The following is a 21,292-nucleotide window of genomic DNA, read 5'->3' on the forward strand; positions in this document are numbered from 1 at the left end:
TATGACAGCAGAATGCATTTCAATTCATAGTACACACAGAGGGCACAATTTTTCATGTCTCTGGTTGTATACAAAGTAGAGTCACACCATTCATGTCATCATACATGTACTTGGGGTAATGATGTCCATCTCATTTCACCATCTTTCCTACCCCCACCCCTGTCTCCTCCCTTCCCAGCCTCTTTGCCCTATCTAAAGTCCCTCCATTCTTCCTATGCTCCCCTCCCATCCCCATTATGAATCAGCATCCTCATATCAGAGAAAACATTACACATTTAGTTTTTTTGGGATTGGCTTTTTTCACTTAGCATATAATTCTCCACCTCCATCCATCTACCTGCAAATGCCATGATTTTATTCTCTTTTAATGCTGAGCAAAATTCTATCACGTATATATACCACATTTTCTTTATCCATTCATCTACTGAAGGGCATCTAGGTTGGTCCCACAATTTAGCTATTGTGAATTGTGCTGCTATAAACATTGATGTGGCTGCATTACTATAGTATGCTGTTTTTAAGTCCTTTGGGTATAAAAAAAAGTGTGGGTCTCTTTCCACTAGGTTTATGACAAAGAGATGTACCCACCTTTAAGCAGATTCTCAAAAGTGAAAGTTAGATGTTTTCTTGCTGGTGATATTAATAACCAAGCAGTTGAAGTATTTTAAAATATCAAAGCTCAAGTTTTGTACCACACTGTGCCTTCTAAAAATTTTGTCTAGTTAAATTTAAAACATTTTACTCTATTTAATTTCCAAATTACATGTAATATTATAATTACTCTTGTCCATTTATATTTTAGGATCCTTCCCAACAATTCAAGAAAATAAACTTGGCATTAACTTTTTAAATGAATGAAGTGGGCAATAAGAGATTAAAAAAAAAAAGATAAAAAAACAGAGACCACCACTTGAGTAAACTAATTAGTTTAACCATTTTCTTTTGGTGTACATGTACATTCAACTATCTGAAAAAAAGATAACTGTTATAGAATACAATTCATATTAAATCTCTACATTGTTAAAAAATTATATGCTTAGAATAGATACTGTTACTTTTTTCTTTAAAGGCATTTAAATTAACTTATTATAAAATGATGTTTATTTACAGGTCAGTAAGTTAATAAAAACCTATCTGATTTACCTATATCAATATCAATCTATATCAAAAGCATAACAAATAAAAATATTCCATGTGAAATACCTGTCTATAGGATCAGTCTGAAGAGTTTTATCATGATCCAAAAATAATCTTGCATCTAGATCTTTGTTTTTAAGATAAATTTCCTCATATCGCTTAGAAAGACTTTCAACCTCAAAAGAAAAAAATACTTAATTATTCTTTTTGTTATTATCTTTTAACACACAGAAGCAGATTTCATTAAAGAATGTTTATGCAATATATATTTTACAGTATACATTAAGTTCACATGCAATATAATTAAGACCTAACTAAAAGTGAAGTCTAGAAAACTGCAAATTTTTTTCAACTTCAGTTTTATGTATTTATCCCATTTATTAGAATTTTATGTAGACAAAGAATCACCAATGCCACAAAACAGAACTTAAGATAAAAAATAGGTTGAATATTTCTTACACAAAATGTTTGGAACTAAAAGTCTTTCGTATTTCAAGGTTTTTTGAATTTTGGAATGTTTGCACATATAAAATCAGCTATCTTGGGGATGAAATCCAACTCTAAACATCAAATTCATGTATTTTAATATACACATTAAATGCATAACCTGAAAGTAACTATATAGTATTTTAAATTTGTGCATGAAACAAAATTTCATGGTACAGAATTTTCCACTTATGGTAATATCAACACTCAAAAAGTTTCAGATTTTAAGAGAATCTCAGATTTCAGATTAGGAATTCTTAACTTTATTATAATCAGTTAATTGCTAAAAGCCTTCGAATATCCCATATATCCTTAACTTTTAACTTTCTACTGTATTTATCAATATAAAACTTTATTTTTTCAAACATATAGCAAATCCTCTTGATTATATGTCCAACCTATCTTTTCTAAACCCTCTGGTCCACTCTACATCCTTATAGTTAAATATCTTGGGCTTAATTAATAAACCCAGTTAATATACTTGTACAATATAATAAGCTCAATTAATAAACCAACTAACATGTTTGTACAAATAATTCTCAATGTTAGATATTTTTAAATGGCTATAATCTATAAATTGTTTATCAGCTCTGATCAATAATTTCATAATCATAATTTAAAAATCAATGCCCAATAGACAACTATTGGCATGCTCTCTGTTGTGACTTTTTTTCCCCTATATTGAAGGGTAACCTCAGAGCCTTGTACATACTAAACATGGGCTCTACCACTGAAAACACGACCCCCAGCCCCTGCTTTGACCTTTAAAGACAAAGTGTTTCCAGCCTGAGAGAACTAAAATTGCATTCTAAAAGGAAGGGTATGAAGAAACCCAGTTGAATTTAAACTTTATTTTTGTCTATATAAGCGTATTTGGCAGAACAGTCTTTCATGCTCCATTAACTTGTTCCTGCCCAATCTTAGTGAGGCATTAATTATTAATCATGTACTGACTGGCAGTTGTATGCAAAATATTGAGAAAAATGTCAACTTTCTCTTAAGATTTCTATTGAAACTAAAATCCTTTCAAAGATAGAAGGAGTATAAGTGGCTAAGAATCCTCAGAGTTATGAATAGCATATTTTTTGGTACCTAAGGTGGTAAAAATATTCATTAATATACCTGGTTCCTTCTTGACTCTCCAAAACTATCTACCTCATTATTCTTCTGTCCTCTATCACAACTTTAAAGAATTACTTGGAGTTTATTGAACAGGTAATACTTTCACAAATAACTGTGCCTCTGACTCTACAAAGTCCAGCCCCTGGAAATGCCATCTCTCATAAGGTTTTCTTAGCTTGGAAATCACACCACCCTCCAAATAATTTCCCAAAAAACTTATCTGCCCCAGTTTGGATTAGGTAGTTCTCCTCTAAGATATCACAGGATCTTGAGCATACTTCAAACACACTCTTATAAAGACTACTGTAATGATCTCTCTCTTTGCTTCTCCTAATAGCACCTTAAGGATAGTGACTGAGTTAAAATTTCTGTATCAACAGTATCTCTAGAAAAATGCTTGGCACATACTAAGCACTCAACAAATACTTCATAAATCAATAATAAACTCAAGAACTAGCTTCCAGTTCAGGTCACAGAATCAGCAGTCCAGATATCTAATTCCATGCCTTTTAGTATTACTGACAAATACTAGGTACTTCTAAAGCACTGTTTTATAACTTTAAGCAAATTAATGTAATTCTTTATATCTTATCAGATCATAATGGAATGAAATTAGAAATTAACATGAAAAAAAACAACAGAAATTACATAAAAACATGGAGATTGAGCAATACACTTTTGAATGATGAATGGTTTATAGAAGGTTAAAAATAGGAAGGGGAGAAGTTAAAAACTTCTTAGACTTAAATGAAAATAGTGATACAACACACCTGAATCTCTGGGACACCATGAAGGCGATTCTAAAAGGAAAGTTCATAGCTATGAGTGCATACAAAAGAATATCAGACAGATCCCCAATTAAAAGCCTAATGATGAATCACAAGGTCCTTGGAAAAAGAAGAACAAACCAATTCTAAAACTAGTTAAAGGAAAGAAATAAATAAGACTTGAGCTTAAATCAATGAACTTGAGAAAAAAACAGTATGAAGGGTCAATAAAACAAAGAATTGGTCCTTTGAAAAGATAAACAAGGCTGATAAACCCTTAGCCAAACCAAAAGAATAAGAAAGAAGACCCAAATTAATGAAATTAGGGGTGAAAAAGCAGAAATCACCACAGATATCATGCAAATTCAGCAGATCATTACAGAATATTTTGAAAATTAATACTCCAATAAATTGGAAAACCTAGAAGAAATGGATACATTTCTAGACACATACAATCTGCCAAAATTGAATCAAGAGGACACAGAAAATCTAAACAGATCAATAACCAGCAATGAAATAGAAGCAGTAACAAAAAGCCTTCCAACAAAGAAAAGCCCAGGACCAAATGAACCCTCAGCTAACTTCTACCAGACCTTTAAGGAAGAACTAATGCCAATATTTCTCAAATTATTCCATGAAATAGAAAGGGATAAACACTTTCAAATTCATTCCATAAAGCAGGATCATACTCATACCAAACCAGAAAAGAACACATTTGGAAAGAAAACTCAGACCAATGTCCCCAATAAACTTAGATGCAAATCCTTACTAAAATATTAGCAAATTGCATTCAATAACATATTAATAAGATTGTTCATCACAACCAAGTTGGTTTTATCTGAGATGCAAGAATAGTTTAACATAAGCAAATCAATAAATGTATTTCATCACATAAATAGAATTAAGGACAAAAATCAGTCATCAGAATAGACGCAGGGAAGGACTTCTACAAAATTCAGCACCAATTCATGATAAACTAGGGACATAAGGAACCTATGTCAACATCATAAAGGCTATATACAAAAAGCCCAAAGCTGACCTCATAGTAAATGGGGAAAAACTGAACGCACTTACTTTGAAATCTTGAGCAAAACAAGGATGTCTACTCTTACCACTTCTATTTAATATAGTGCTAGAAATTCTATCCAGAGCAATTAGGCAAGGGGGAGCAAGGGGTAAAAAGGTTAAAAATAGGAAGGGAAGAAGTCAAATTATCACTGTTTGCAGATGATATGATCCTATATTTAGAAGATCCAAAAGAGTCAACCAAAATAAACAAATCTGGCAAAGTAGCAGGTTACCAATTCAACATACAAAAAAATCAATACCTTTCCTATAAACCAACAATGAATCTACCCAGAAAGAAATCAAGAAAATAATTCCATTTACAGGAGCCTAAAAAAACTAAAGAAATAAATTTAACCAAGGAGGTGAAAGATCTATACAATAAGAACTATAGAATATTAAGGACAAAAATTGAAGAAGACCTCAGAAGATGGAAAGACTTCATAAGTTCATTGGATAGGCAGAATTAATATTTTTAGAATGGCCATACTACCAAAAGCAATATAAAGATTCAATGCAATTCCCACCCAAATACCACAGAACTAAGAAAAAACAGTTCTAAAATTCATTTAGAAGAATAAGAGTCCCACAAGAGCCAAAGCAATTCTAAGCCAAAAAAGCAATGCTGGAAGCATCACAATAACTGACTTCAAATTATAGTACAGAACTAGAGTAACAAAAACTGCATAGTACTGGGTAAAAACAGACACTTTGACCAACAGTAGAGAACAGAAGACACTGAGACAAACTCACATACCTACAGTCATCTGACCCTTGACAAAGCTGCCAAGAACATACACTGGAGAAAGAAAACCTTTTTTCCACCAGTGGGGATGCAGGGGATTGAACCCAGGGCCTTGTGCATGCTACACAAGCACTCTACCAACTGAGCTATATCCCCAATCCCAAAAGAAAGCCTTTTAACAAATAAGGCTGCGAAAACTAATTATCCATATGTAGAAGAATAAAACTAGTTCCTTATCTTTCACCCTGAACAAAAATCAACTCAAAATGGATCAAAGATCTGGGAATTAGACCAGAAACTATGCAACTCCTAGAAGAAAACAGAGATTCAACATTCCAGCATACAGGCACAGGCAAGAACTTTCTCAATAGGACACCTAAAACTCAGGAAATAATGCCAGTGTTAATAAATGGGATGACATCAAATTAAAAAGTTTCTCCACAGAAAAGGCAACAATTAGGAATGTGAAGAAATAACTGTCAGAGTGGGAGAAAAATCTGTGTTACGTACTCTTCTGATAATTGACTAATATCTAGAATTTATAAAGAGCTCAAAAAAAACTTACACCAACAAGCCAAATAACCTATAAATAAGTGGGTGAATCAATTAAACAGACACTTCTCAAAAAAAGAAATAGATAGCCAACAAATACATGAAAAAATGTTCAACATCATTAGCAATTAAGGAAAAGCAAATCAAAACAACACTGAGATTTCATCTCACACCAGTCAGAGTGGTAGTGATCAAGAATACAAACAATAATAAATACTGGAGAGGATGTAGAGAAAAAGGACCACTTTTACACTGTTGGTGGAATTTCCATACTATGAAAATCAGCATGGAGGATCCTCAAAAGACTAGGCATGACCCAGTTATTTCACTTCTTGGTATTTACCCTAAAGAATTAAAGTCATCATACTACAGTAATACACACATACTCATGTTCATAGCAGCACAACTCACAAAAGCCAAACTACAAAACCAACTGGTGTCCATCAATGAATAAATGGATATAAAAATGTGATATATACAATGGCATTTTATGTATGTGATATATACAATGGAATTTTGTTCAGCCACAAATAAAAATGAAATTATGTCATTTGCAGGAAAACGAATGGAACTTGAGACCATTATGTTAGGCAAAAATAAGTCAAACTCTGATGGTCAAGGGTCATAATGTTTTCTCCAATTTGTGGAAGTTAAAGAGGAAGAAGAAAAGAAAGGTGGGGTAGGAGATGGATCTCAGAAAAATCAAAGGGAGATCAGTAAGGGAAAGAGACCAGTGAGTGGGAGGAGCAGAGGGAGGGGGGAAGTGCTTGGGAGTTATACTGGCCAAATTATATTGTTAATATTATATGTATGTATAAATATGTAACAATAATTCCCATCATTATGAAAAACTAGCTATAATGCACCAATAAAAAAAAGGTAGAAAGAGGGAAGAAAATAAAAGACTGCTTTATCCTTGAGTACCTATTTATCATTTATCAAAGCAGCCTTTTCAGCCAGGCACAGTGGCACATGTAAGTAATCCCAGGGGCTCAGGAGGCTGAGGCAGGAGGATCATGAGTTCAAAGCCAGCCTCAGCAAAAACAAGGCGCTAAGCAACTCAGTGAGACCCTGTCTCATGTGGCTCAGTGGTTGAGTGCCCCTGAGTTCAAAAAACCAGGCAGCCTTTTCCTCACATAGTTCTCATCACCACAGTTCACCTTAACATCCAAAGTTCTCAGTTGTTCTATTCTCAGTGAGAAGACATTTATGACAAAATGTAAAAAGAAACACAAATGGATGGTTCACTAGTAAGGTAAAATATTTCTGCAATACAATTAAAGTCATTTCAACCATACTTATTTTCAATCAAGTAGCTTTTAAAGATATTCAAAGCAGATGTTCCACATTACAGTAATGCCAAAAATGTTGCTTGAGTTCTGGATCCTATGCTTTAGAATGTCCAGCAAAGCAAATCAGAATTAAATCTGTGCATATTTAGTTGTATTTAGATACTTAATGGCATTTAGAAATTTAAAAATTTAGACTCTGATTTTCAAATAATTTCAGTATAATCAATTTCTAGTACAAAACATGAAATGATGCTTACTTATATATAGGTCTTCAAAAGTATTTTTCTATCACCACACAAAACTTGATTACACAATTCTACTTAGAGTACTTTCTTTAGGCAAAAAACTATCTGAATTGATCCTAAGAAACTTAGACAACTATCTTCCCTCCCCAAAGTCTCAAAATATACTAATTTTCTATTAAATTTTCTTTCAGATTACCTCTGGAAGTCCATTAGAAGCTACAATTCCAAGAGAATTCATAAAGGGTATAAAATTTTTGAAATAAACATTTTTCACCTGAAAAAGATATTATATGACATTAAAATATAAAACAAATGAAATTCAATTTGTCACTATTAACACTAGAATGAGAGTATTTACTCACATTTAATCAATGACACACATTCAAGCTAGTGATATTTATTTATAATTAATTCATTTATTTACTTTTTAATGTACATGAATCAGATTCTAGGTCCTAAAATGGAGATAAGTAGAAAATTGTTATTGTAATAGGAACTACTAGAAAAGAAGGCATTAAAAAGAATTTCAATATTTCACATTTAAAAAACAACAAAAAAAACAGGGCACTCAAACAAATTAAACAACTTGACCAAAGCTGCACAATTATAAAGTGGCAGAGCCAGAATTAAACTCTAATTTATCATCAAAGGTACCATTCTTCATTTCTTTATACTGTTTCTCATTTTTCCCCAAAGTATATTTTGGATCATTTCACACTAGGGTCATTTGATGTCTGCTAAGAAAATAGCAAGGCAATTTTTAAGTATAAATCTAAGAAAATAATTAATTTTACACACAATAATTCATTTCAAAACCAAATAAAAATGTTTTTTGGAAATATGCATTGTTTCATGGAAAAGCATCCCACAGGTAACATGGATTTTAAAGAACTGCACTCAGAAAACATGAAGCTATGTTCTAAACCTGTAATATGTTATGTAATTTAAAATGACTTGCTTTCCTTTATTTAACTTCCTTTTCCAAACTTGGAATCTACATTTACCAAGGAACCAATAATTTAATATCAATTCCTACCTTATACTTCATAAATAAGATTTAAGAATTAAGTCTCTGAAATATTTATTATCTTTGTTTTCTAAAAAAATCCACTTATCTAGAAAATTTACAATATAATAATTAACCAATTAGTATGAATGACCAATAGTTATAGCCATAAATGCTACATTTAAATAATCACCTTTAGATAATCCAGTATCAATTAATTAAAACCCCACAAAGCTTTTAGTTAACTATATTTTCATCATAACTATAAACATTTTAAATTCTAGGAAAAAGTGCTTTACACTGATAAGTTAAAAAAAAAATGATTTAATCTTAAAAATGAAATTTTAGCCGAGTGCAGTGGCGCACACCTGTAATCCCAGCAGCTCAGGAGGCTGAGGCAGGAGAATTGTGAGTTCAAAGTCACACTCAGTAATGGCGAGGCACTAAGCAACTCAGTGAGACCCTGTCTCTAAATAAAATTCAAAAAGGGTTGGGGATGTGGTTCGGTGATCAAGTGCTCCTGAGTTCAATCCCCAGTACCATAAAAAAAAAAAAAAAAGAAAGAAAGAAAAGTGAAATTTTACAAGTAGTTATGAAATCCAGAGAATTAACAATGTGGAATGAGAAAACTATATTTACTACCATTCATTATCTTGTAAATAAGCAACAAAAATAGAGTAAAAAGAAATATTTCAAACTATACTCGTCAGCTTATTTGCAAAGATAAATTGTGATTCTAGAAAAGTATATATACATATTTTTTTCACAAAGTTGATATGTCTATACACACATATCTATTTGTTGAAGTTAATAAGAACTACAATGCTAAAACTCAGATATATTGACAAATCATTCTAATCTTTCTTAAACTAGATTTTTGGGAGCATAATACCATTCCTTCCCAGCATTGCCAGAGAAATCTTTAAAATGCAACATTTCATACTACTATCTAGTAGTGTTGAATTGTGGACAATATAACAGAGAAAAACAAGGTGGTAGAGTAAAAGTAGCCCTGGTACCAGATGCCCCAAACTCTAATGTAGATTCTATTAATAATGAGCTACCTATCAGTCTCTGGAAGTCATTCCTGGATGAATATGTATTCTATACTAACCATTAACAATCAGCTTTGTTTAGAAAGTGACTAGTTACATAAGGCTGAGGAGAAATTTAATGTTAGTATCATTTATCATTAAACCAAAACATCAAGGTCTTCTTGGCAGGGCATTTTAAAACATTAGGGGTACTGATAATATCAGTGGAATCAAAGAAGAAATACATTTGAAAACTATTATCTTTATGATATACATTTCTGTGATTATAGAGTAGAGGAGCCAATCTCTTTAAAAGCAAAGTAACTGAATATGAAAAATAATTTTTTTCTAAAATATGTTGCTACTGGAAAAGAGTTGACACTAGTCAAAAAAAGCATGCTCACCACAAAAGAAGTATATGCTATTAGAAAAAACTTTATCTAAATCTACTTTAATGGTTTAAAGAAAGCATAAAGTGAAATTACCTCATCTATATTACATTCATGTTCTTTACAGAGAACTTCAATAATTCTTGTATCGTTTTCTAGTTGTTTTGCTATCCGTGCACTCCTGTTCTGACCTCGTCTAGGTGTCCGAGGTGAACCATTAATGGGTATTATAGCTGTTTCTGTAAAAATGATAAATTAGATAAGAACAATTACACATTCCATTGAATAAAATTATGAAGTATTCTAATTATAACTAGGAAAGTCAGAAATAATCTTGTTAACATTCTATTTTTACTTATTAGCCTTCATTATAAGAATAACAATTTCTTTTTTTTTTTTTTTGAAAGGAAAGAGAGAGAGAAAATCTTTTTTTTTTTTTTGTAGATTGACACAACACAATGCCTTTTATATTTTTATGTGATGCTGATAATCGAACCCGGATCCTGCCCGTGCTAGGCGAGTGCTCTACCGCTGAGCCACAATCCCAGCCCTAAGAATAACAATTTCATCTTATTTATTAGATACCTATTTCAAGTTATAATACTGACAGGAGTTTTTGCCCCAAATAACACAAAAAGAACTAGAAAACATCTGTGGTCCCATAAACAGAGAAGACCAGAGAAACAACCAATTTCTAAACTAATTCTAAGTGTATCCTACCCAGTATGCAAAAGGAAAAAATGTTTTCTATCTTAGAGACCTAAAAATAATGAGCAAATATTTACAGATTCAATTTCTAATACAAAAACAAATTTTAAAAGCTTTAGTAAATTATGATATTTTAAAAACAGATTTTATAAATATAATTTCCTGATAATAAACTGTGATTTTTTTTTAAAAACTCCCTGGATTATTTTGCATACTACTGATTCAAAACGAATATAGGTTCAGCTTCTAAAAAGATTTTAGAAGATTAAGTATAAAAAGTACTTATTGCTTCTAGACATCAACTTACAAGAAACTGAGAAGACAGAAGAACATATACCATAGGATATTATCAGCAAAAACTAGACTAAAACTCAACTGGGAAACTCTGCAAGATTCCAGCATGATTGATTGATTATTTATTTGCTTATTTGTTTATTTATGTCAGTTCTGGGGACTGAAAGCAAGGCTTTGTGACTGCTAAGCACACATTCTATCACTCTGGTTGAATAAATAAATTATGAGGAAAAAATAAGAAGAGAAACATAGAGGAGGAACAACTTTATTTTTTTTCATTTGTTTTTCTTTTGTTGCAGTGGACTGAAATCAGGCCTTCATGTTCTCTACCACTAAAAAAGCCTGGAAGAAGAAATTTTGAAAAGAGTATCAACCGATCACAAAGTGCAGATCTTATTTAAACTCTGATTCAGTCAACCTACAAAAAAGTTTTTACTAGGGGCTGGAGTTGTGGCTTAGTGGGCAGAGCGCTTGCCTAGCATGCATGAGGCACTGAGTTCGATCCCCAGCACCACATAAAAATAAACAAATAAAATAAAGGTATTGTGTCCATCTACAACTAAAAAAAAAAAAAAAAAAAGTTAAAAAAGTTTTAATTACAGTTATGAGATAAAAAAGGTATATTTACCAGATACTTGGTGATATTAAAAAAATCATTATTAGATGTGATAATAGTACTGTCATTATGCATTTTAAAAACCACTTACCTTTTAAAAGATTCACACTGAAATAATAAGGTATTCAAAGATATGCTTCAAAACAAAGCTGGGGGAACTGGGCAGGGGAAGAGACAATAGACTGGTCACAGCAACTGTTGAAGCTATTAAGTGAAAAGTATATGAAGACTTAAACTACTGTCTACTTTTGTATTCATTTGAAATTCTCCATAACAAAGCAAATTAAAATTTTACCATACTCAGTCAATTCAATAGCTTATCCTTGATTCTATTTAACACAGCACTTAAAAGAATTAAATGTAGTTTTGAATTATCCCAAAAAACAAAGATGTAAACCTAAAGTAACACATAACATCAACTTTAAAGTTATAACATTGAAAAATAAGTGAAGACAGCTAAAGGAAAGTTTAAAAAGTTGGGGGAAATTTGAAGCATATTTATTATTTTCTATATATAATTTTTGAGCTTTTCTCCCTTTGATTTGCATTTCAATTCTGCTAAGTGAAGTTTCCTGTCTTCTCTGCCAAATCATGTTCAAAACATTGAAAATTCTACTTCACACTTCATTTTTCCATTAAGTTATTGTTCACAAAGATTAATTACAGCTCAGTCTTTCAGCCACTTTGAGACTTCAACGTTTTGATCTGTCATCTATTACTTTTAGGATTAACACTTTCATCATTTCAGGAGCAAGGAATCAGACCACACCTTATTAAGTTTACATTTTTCTATAGTATAATAAATGATTCTGAAATCCTACAGGTAAGAGCCTCTTCTCTTCTTTACTGAGAATACCCTTCTCTAACTTCTTCAACCTAATCTTAACTACTTATTCTTCAACACTCATTTCATATATCATCTCTTCTTTATTTTTTGGCTTTTCAGAAGAAAACTTTCATTATCTCCTGAACCAACATAGCATTTCCTTTATTTTTACTCAGATTATTTCTACCAGATTCTCTGACTGGGTGCTTAACATCTCTTACCTTTCCTCTTATAATTTATGCTACCTGAGGGCTGCTTATAGTTTGGATATGGAATGTCCTCCAAAGACCCAGGTTGTCAAAGATCTGGCACCAGCTTGGTGCTATTGGGAGATGATGAAAATTTTGTTAACTTAATGATCAGCAAAAACTAGACTGTGGGAAACTCAACAGGACTCAATAGGTAGGGAACAGTCAGAGGTATGGGGCATACTTTTGAAGAGAAAAGTAGACTCCCAGCCCATTAACTCTCTTTCACTCTCTCATCATAAAGTGAACAGTTTTGCTCCACCATGAGTTTCTGCCATGATGTGCAACCTCACCACAAGCCCAAAGCAACAGGGCCAGTTGTTCATGGACTAGAACTTCCAAAACTATGAGCTAAAATAAACCTTTCTTTGCTCTTAAGTTGATTATCTTGGATATTTGTTACAGTAATAGAAAGTTGACTAACACAAGAACAGAGCCTATGTCTGATTTATTTTTTATCACCCTCTCAATTTAGAACCATACTAGAGCTACCAGACATCCAATAAACAATGCTAAAGACAAAGGAGGAGCTTAAATTACTTAAGATACTTACTATATGGTTCTTTGAGCAGTGCAGGAGGTGAGAGTTTGATAAAATAGTCAAGCACACATAGCATTAACTGAAATGAGATCACCAGATCATCTTCCATTTGTAATACTTCTCCTGAAAATAAAAAAAAAATCACATTTTTAAGAAACGTTAGAGATTGATATGGGTATATTCACATATTTATTCATTTTTATAAGCTTAAGAGAAATTGTGGGTATGGGTATATTCATATAGTTATTCATTTTATAATCACTAGATTCATGATAAAAAACCTTTTTCCTTTCTTATTTTCAAAAACAAAAAATCAGTCAAGGGCTGGGGTTGTGGCTCAGTGGCAGAGTGCTTGCCTCACACGTGTGAGGCACTGGATTCAATCCTCAGTACCACATAAAAATAAATAAACAAAATAAAGATATTGTGTCCATGTATAACTAAAAAATTTTTTTTTAAAAATCAGTCAAGTCTAATAGACAAATATATGTAATTATGAAATTATGAATTAGTATTGTCTACCCTGAGAATTTTACACTTAAGTATTATTACTAAAATTAATTTCTTATGTTTAAAATCATTTTGCATTTTGCTTTTCTAAAACTTATTATTACAAGCTATGGAATTTATTACTTCTGAAAATAATTTTGAAGTATGGTATATGCTAACTTTTAATCCTAATGATTTATCAAACCTCATACATTTTCAATTCTAACACTTTCCAAAATATTACCAAAGCTATTATGAAATAACAAAATTAATATATAATTGTAAGGTCATCTATAAGTAATTATCCAGCACAAAATCCTAAAATTTCATATACTACATATACAGTAGAAGTATATGAGGAAATAACTACATGTAACAGATGCCTGAGAAAAACAGTGTGGCTAAATACAATATTGCATTCTTGCCTATGGTTCTAATATTTTAAAACTTTTCTTCTGGGTATCTGCTAAACTAGGAGTAATCCCAACAAATACTGATGGAACAGAAAATATGTGAGAAAATTGGTAATGCTGAATCAAGTAAGTTTTTTAGATCCATAGGTATGGCGGAAAAGGTTCATAATATACTAAGACATTATTTAGAAATACCACAGAGGTGAAGAATGATATCAAGCACTTCTAGGTAAAAATAGTAGAATGTCAGATGAAAGAATCTCTCTTCTCCAAAATCTAATAAAAATGAAAAGGTAAAAATGTACTGGTTAAATGCAAGTAGCAACATAAAATCTGAAGGTAACTAAGAGGGAATCCTCATCTTTTTCTCCTTCTGACTTGAAAGGACTAACTATTGTTAAAAGAATGGCAAAATGGAAGAAACAACTATAGTCAGTTGATAAAGATTCTTATATACTGCACTCAATTGGGAACAATCTGAATCCCAACACAATCCTGTTTTAGAAGAAGGAATTATAGACATTCTAACAAAAACTAAAAAAAACACATAAAACAAACAAACAAAAAAACATCTCTACTTTCTCCCTTACCTTCTGAATAAAGCTTGGTATAATAAAAATACCTGCTGACATACAATAATTCTCTGAGGAATACAAACACATCACAGATAAAATGCAAGGTGACGGAAGGGAAATTCACTCATACTGCATCAGAGAAAATAAGAAGTCAGAGTTAGCCACATAAAGTCCCAGCAAGATAAGGAAGAAAAACACAGACATTATGCAAACATATTCTAGAAAAGAAAAAAGTAGAATCATAACATAAGAAGAGAAAAAAAATCAGAGAATCCAATGTGGAAGAGAATCTAAAAGAGGAAAATGACCTATATGAGTTCTTGCACTAAGAACTTAATGAATTCATATTATAAAAATAAGGGACTGGACAGTTAAGAAAAAACTAAGAACCAAACAACATCATTACAAAAACAGTTTAGATGAAAACAGAAGGACTTGAGATAAAAACAGTCAACACACAAGAAAAAGACAAAAGATCAGAATAAAATAGGAGAAAATAGTAAAAAAGGAAGACAAAAACAATCCAATGTAAGACAGTTAATGTATCTGAAACAAAAGAGAATAACTTAATTGAATAGAATAATATTTTAAAATACAGGTGAGTAAGATTTCTCTGAAAAGAGCAGACCCTCCAATTTAAAAAGAAACATCGTGTTCTGAGAAAAATTAAGGTAGAATAATAAAAATCAAGAGACATCCTGGTAAAAACTACTAACCCTTTAGTTTAAAAGAGAGAGAGAGAGAGAGAGTAAAAATGAAAAAAAAAAAAAAAAAACAGAATTCTTCAAGTATTCAGGAACTAATGAAGAGGGGAAATTAAGCTAATCTCATATTTAACAACAATGTTTAATGCCAAAAAACAGGGCTGGAAAGAAACAAAACCAAAAGGCCTACTGAAAACAAAAAAATCCTCAATGGTAAAATCTAACCAGCTAAGAAATGAATCAGAATAAAGAACAGAAATTAAAAAGCTGTAATAAAGGAATTATGGTAAACTTAGGATATAGAAATGAGACAAACCAAGTGTAACAATTATAATTACAGATAGAATACAAATGTTATAATCTTTGATGATGAAATAATAATAAAATTAACTAATCTTGAAGTGGGGAGATGGAAGGTGACAGGACTTTGTTCTTCAAAGTGCATTAATATATATTGCTTCAAACCAAAATATGAAGGTAAAGAAAATAAAAATTCCAATAAAAATTCCAATTTTTTCATAACTCTTTTTCATAATCTTCAGAGAAATATTTTAAGAAACAATCTACTTAAAGTGACAAAACAGTTTGGTTAATTTAAGCAACATCTTTTCTTCTGTATAGTTTGAGTAAAATTAGATTTTATATTTTAAAGATTACACTATAGTATAATCCCATTTTTAAAAACTATGTTTATGGATGCACTCACCTACTCATTTTTTAAACAAAATCATATACAAAGATATACCTGAAATAATAATTACACAATTTTAATGATGGTTATTCTTGAGTATACTTTGCATAATTTTTCTTTGCACCTTACTGTACTGCTTAACTTATTTATCATAAGCAAATATCATTTTTATAAGATAGTAAATCTTTACCCTAGAAAATCAAAGAGTGCTTGTCTACCATGCATCAGAGCTCTAGGTTCAATCCCTGGCACAGGAGGAAAAAAAAAAAAAAGGAAGGAAGGAAGGAAAAAAAAAAAGTCCAAAGTTATTTCTGTTATTATTATTACTAAGAAGTTGTAGCAGTTAATAATCCATAATACTCTAAGAATGGAGTAGGAAGTAGATTTTTGCACTTAATCCAAAAGAACACCAATTTCATTACTGCATTTAAAACATCAGCATATAATAAACATAGTGAATTTACCTTTAGCTAGTAAAAATGTGATCCAAGAAACTTTCAGCACCAACACAGAACTTACTTCAGTAGATACCCTAGTAAATAAATAGAAAGAAAAAAAAATTTAATACTGACAAAGGTTTTCAACTATGCCTTTGGAGTGATCTGTTTTGTTTTGCTTTAAATTACAGGACTGAGTTAAGTGCATACTCTATTTTTATTGCTCAATTGATACCGGACTCTATCTCAATTCAATTGGTGTTTCTACCAAGATATTATATTTAGCCCATAGAACAGCATACACTTTGTAAAGGAAATACTGAATATCTGAATTGTTATTTAAAAATATATAAAAGATGGCTGGGGTTGTGGCTCAGTGGTAGCGGGCTTGCCTGGCATGTGTGAGGCACTGGATTCATTCTTCAGCAACCTATCTATACAATTTCCCTTTATATCAGTCATCTTCAATACTGTACTTCAGTGGGGCAGAATATCTCCTATCCTACTCATTCTGCTTCCAAAGAAAATTTCTGGAGCTCTACATGGGTATACTGTTAGAGAATGCATTATACATTTTTAAAAATAATTTGGAAATTTTAAGATAAATCTTTAAATTTATGCATACACAAAATTATGCTGTCTTGTCAATAAAGTATCTGTGAGAGACCATCAATAAAGATTTAATCTAAGAACTGAATTTTTCCTCAGAGTTAGCGAATGTTGCACTGAATCAATTTCCACATTATTAGTTCTCCTTTGTAGCATGAGGCATGTATTTATTTACAGGATAAATCACCTATATAGGACTTTATGACCTTAACTTATAAAGTAGCCTTTGGGGATAAAGGAAGAGATTCTGAGTCTCAGAGGAAGTGCCCACAAACCACTGACATGACAACTACAATTCCTGAGCAACACACTCTTGGCTAGATGCCCCTGACCCATGCCCTTGTAACATGAGAGCAATGCACAAGTACAGGGAAAACTGGCCTGAAACTATGTAACTCCACCCTAGTTCTACATCTAGTCCATCCCCCAGCAACCATCCCTCTATAAATATTAATGTCTACCCCTCTATAAATATCAATGTCCATCCCAAGGGATTGCTCTCTCTCCCTCTACAGATAGCCCGAATTCTACCTTGAATGCATACTCATTAAACCAAAGGCATCTCTCTTGAGATTGCCCCCATTCTCCCTTGAATATATACCTAAATAAATCTCTGAACATTTTCCTAAATAAACCTCTGTGTGTGCCTTTGACTGACACAAGCTGACATTGTCTTCATTCATGTATGCCACAAAACCCACTGGTCCTGAGTCAAGATCCCCCTTCTCTCTGGAAACTCCTTGGACCTTTTTCAGAGACATCTCTTCCCCCATGAAACTATCATCAACCAAACTAACCTTAATGTTATCAATGTCTGCGACTATTCCAGAAAACCCTTTTTTAAAAAAACCAAAATGTAATATGCTCTAAACTACTTACGAACTGGTGGGTTGTGTCAAATAGATACGTTCACATGTCCTAAAAGGAAGAAATAATTTTATTAACATTGTGGTGTTTTTTTAAAAGTTATTTTAAAAATATTTTCATAATACAGAAATCATAGCAATGTTATCATACTTTATTCATCTTACTTTAAGAAATACACATTTTGAAAACAAAAACACATATAGCATAATGAAACTAAGTAGGTTTTCCCAATTTGTGACATCTCATATCACTGTAATATCTAATTAGAAAAGGACTGGATCCAAATGCTCTTTTTAACTCAAAATATAATTTATAATTGATGATCTGCTTAGAATCCAGATCAGGTCATAACTAATGACTATTTAGCTAATAGTCACATATAGTCATACAGTCTACCCTGTAATAAACAGGCTTTGGTATTACAGTTAATCTCCCCAATAACTCTTCAGAAAAAGGTACTAATAAGACAGAAAAAAAAAAGTCCCTGCTGAACCAAGGCCAGTAAAGTTAAGGCTAAATTATCTCATACGAAAATACAACAAAAATTCTAAATCCCAGGCTGGGGATGTGGCTCAAATGGTAGCGTGCCTGCCTGGCATGCGCGAGGCACTGGGTTTGATCCTCAACATCTCATAAAAATAAAATAAAGATATTTAAAAAAAAATTCTAAATCCCTTTTACAAAGGCCTGAATGGTCTTTTAAGACCAAATCTGACTACCCACTCTCCAGTTTTAAATCACTAAATGATTTTCCATTGCCTTCAGAGCAAAGTCCAAACTCACTACCAATGTCGTGATCCCTTCCTAACTTTCAGCCATTAGCAATATCAAAGTACCTCCTGCTTCTACTTGGGCTTTGTACAAATGCTAACTCTGCCTAGCAAGACTCAGTACCATTCCCCAATCCCATTTTGCTTGGCAAATTTCTATTTATCCTTTAAACCATTTAACAATGTCTTCTTTAATGTTTTTTACCCCCTACCAAAATCAGCCCTACAGTTAACCTTCTCGATGACAATTTAATACTTTGCCCACTATATAATTTGTTGGCAAGATAAAAGTAAAGATGTCTTTGAAATTGCTAACATACACTTTTGCCTAGCTTGAGAGCTGCAAAGCCAATAGGATTATATTTGGGATTATTAACGTGTTTCCATAAACAGTTGATATAGGAAACAGTTCAAAATTGCTTTCTTCTTGGGCCTGATGCATTAAAATATAAGATTACTAAGAGTTAAAATTCTAATTAACATAGGTAATTCTATATGCAAAGCTTTTAAGTTGTGTTTTGATTTTAAAACTACAAAAAGCATAAAGCATGTTGTCATATTAAGGAGCAATTTGTCTAAATTCAGAAGTTTCATAAAATTGCTTTAAAATGCAAACTTTAAAATGTAAGGCAGAAGGAAATCAGTGAATAAAAAGAAATGTAAGAAAGTTATAGGGCTGGGGATGTGGCTCAAGCGGTAGCGCGCTCGCCTGGCATGCGTGTGGCCCGGGTTCGATCCTCAGCACCACATACAAACAAAGATGTTGTGTCTGCCGAAAACTAAGAAAAATAAAATATTAAAATTTTTTTTCTCTCTCTCTCTCCCTCTTTCTCTCTCTCTCTCTCTGTCTGTCTCTCTTTTTTTTTTTTAAAAAAAAGAAAGTTATAGGTATGAAAATGTATTTTGGTAAGGAAGGTTAAAAGGAAAAGGGAATGCTTTCAGATGAAAAAGGAGTTTGTATGGTAAAGCGAAAATTTTGTCCTAAAATCAAATGACTAGATAGTTCCAAGATGGGAAAAAGAAAGATAGGACAGAAACTAAAGTTGCAAACAAGTTGTACAGGGTCTAGGTGGATTACAGAGAGTTTCTGAAATGGCAGGTGTTATGGAGGGAGGCTTACATGTGATTGAATTGACTATAACTTGATAGTTATTCAAAGGATTTTTCTAGGATCAGAATTTGGTGCACTGATGTGAGGTCAGAGTCTATTTCTGTACATTAGAAGCAACAGGGTTTTCTTGAGGTATTGATCTGCTTTGGGTATCATTTTCAGATAGCTGGCTTAAAGAGCAGAGATTTTTGTACTTTATCAAGATAATTTCATGTGTTTCCTGCTGACTTTAGGTTTTAATTACTTAAGGAAACTAAGTCTTGAGAGAATTAAGGCTTATTTAAGTATCTGCTTTAAAATCTGTTAGATAATTCACTTTATAGCTCTGGTTAAATGAGTAATTATTAGAATATATTTGACACTCTGTGTGTCTAGAGATATGTATAAAACTGAGGGCTAAATATGTCGTGTATTTGAGCTTTGTCTAAATGTTATGCAAAGTTTATACAGTTAAAGCTGTAAAGGTTTAATATATGCAAGGTAACTGATCAGTGCTCTTTTTTATACAATATGCAGAGTATCTGGGCCTTCAACCTATAAAATGGCCAATGAAACTTTTGACATTTCTGCATCTGTATGCTCTGATTGAAAAAGTGTTTTGTTATAGTATACATGAGCAGTCACATCAGGTAATAAGTCTATTTGTGGTTATTAAGTACTGTTTCCTAAACTTATAAGAAGTATAAAGCTATTCAATCTTTGTCAATGTTCTTAACCTATGTAGATCTGCTAAAGGCAAAGCCTTATAATTATAGCTATCCCTACTGAGCTATGAATTCTAAATTTCACTTCAAAAGTAAAAGCTAAATTAATATAAATAAAAAGGACTTCAGTATAGCTGAGATACTTATTACTGTCTTCTTTGTATGTTAAAAGTACTTTCTCAAGTATACAAGCCTTCTAAAATGCAAAGTTTAGGAGAATACTTTACCAAGCTGGTGTCCTCCAAGCTAAAATGTTTAGAGATAGCATTCTTCAAGATTATGTTTGTATGCTCCTAACTGTATTATAACTATCATCTTTAAACAAAGATAATTAAATGTGCCCAAACACTGTGCACTCCAAGCAGCATCACTCTGATAATTATGAGACTGGACACTGTTCAATCAGGCAGTACATCTGTGAACAAGTATATTCTACTTCATTTTTTAAACATTTCACTTATTCTAAAAGACAAAATTGGATGGGGATTTATTTATATCACTTAATATTTTGTAATGGGATAAAAGTAACTGGCCTTTTGGGTATTCAACAAACTGAGACTTTGAGGTTAAAATAAAGAGAATAACAAGACTAAGAGGGCAGTCAATATTTTGGCCCTCCAAAGTCAGCCAGGACCCACGGGACAACAAAATTCCTCTAAATGGCCCTGGAACACTGGTGAGTCACCCAAACTCCCTCTGGGATGTGGCTCAAGCGGTAGCGCGCTCGCCTGGCATGCGTGCGGCCTGGGTTCGATCCTCAGCACCACATACAAAAACAAAGATGTTGTGTCCGCCGAAAACTAAAAAATAAATATTTTTTAAAAAATTTCTATGCCCATTAAAGAAACA

At 32.2% G+C, this 21,292-nt stretch overlaps 1 protein-coding gene across 6 annotated transcripts in view; it reads right to left on the reverse strand.

Annotated features, from left to right (window-relative positions):
* Rb1 (RB transcriptional corepressor 1) overlaps positions 1–21,292 on the reverse strand; it is a 163,609-nt gene that overhangs the window by 104,821 nt on the left and 37,496 nt on the right. For 5 of the 6 annotated variants that reach the window (XM_048800921.1, XM_048800924.1, XM_015484288.2 and 2 more), the window contains 6 exons: positions 17,871–17,909; positions 16,410–16,477; positions 13,086–13,196; positions 9,937–10,079; positions 7,608–7,685; positions 1,204–1,313 (listed from right to left, as the gene is read on the reverse strand). In XM_048800921.1, coding sequence (XP_048656878.1) covers positions 1,204–1,313; positions 7,608–7,685; positions 9,937–10,079; positions 13,086–13,196; positions 16,410–16,477; positions 17,871–17,909 — 549 coding nt within the window. The remainder of the gene's footprint in view (positions 1–1,203; positions 1,314–7,607; positions 7,686–9,936; positions 10,080–13,085; positions 13,197–16,409; positions 16,478–17,870; positions 17,910–21,292) is intronic. The other variant, XM_048800922.1, reaches the window with a different exon arrangement.

This window comes from Marmota marmota, unplaced genomic scaffold (assembly GCF_001458135.2).
Source record: "Marmota marmota marmota unplaced genomic scaffold, marMar, whole genome shotgun sequence".
In the NCBI taxonomy this organism is placed as follows: Eukaryota; Metazoa; Chordata; class Mammalia; order Rodentia; family Sciuridae; genus Marmota; species Marmota marmota.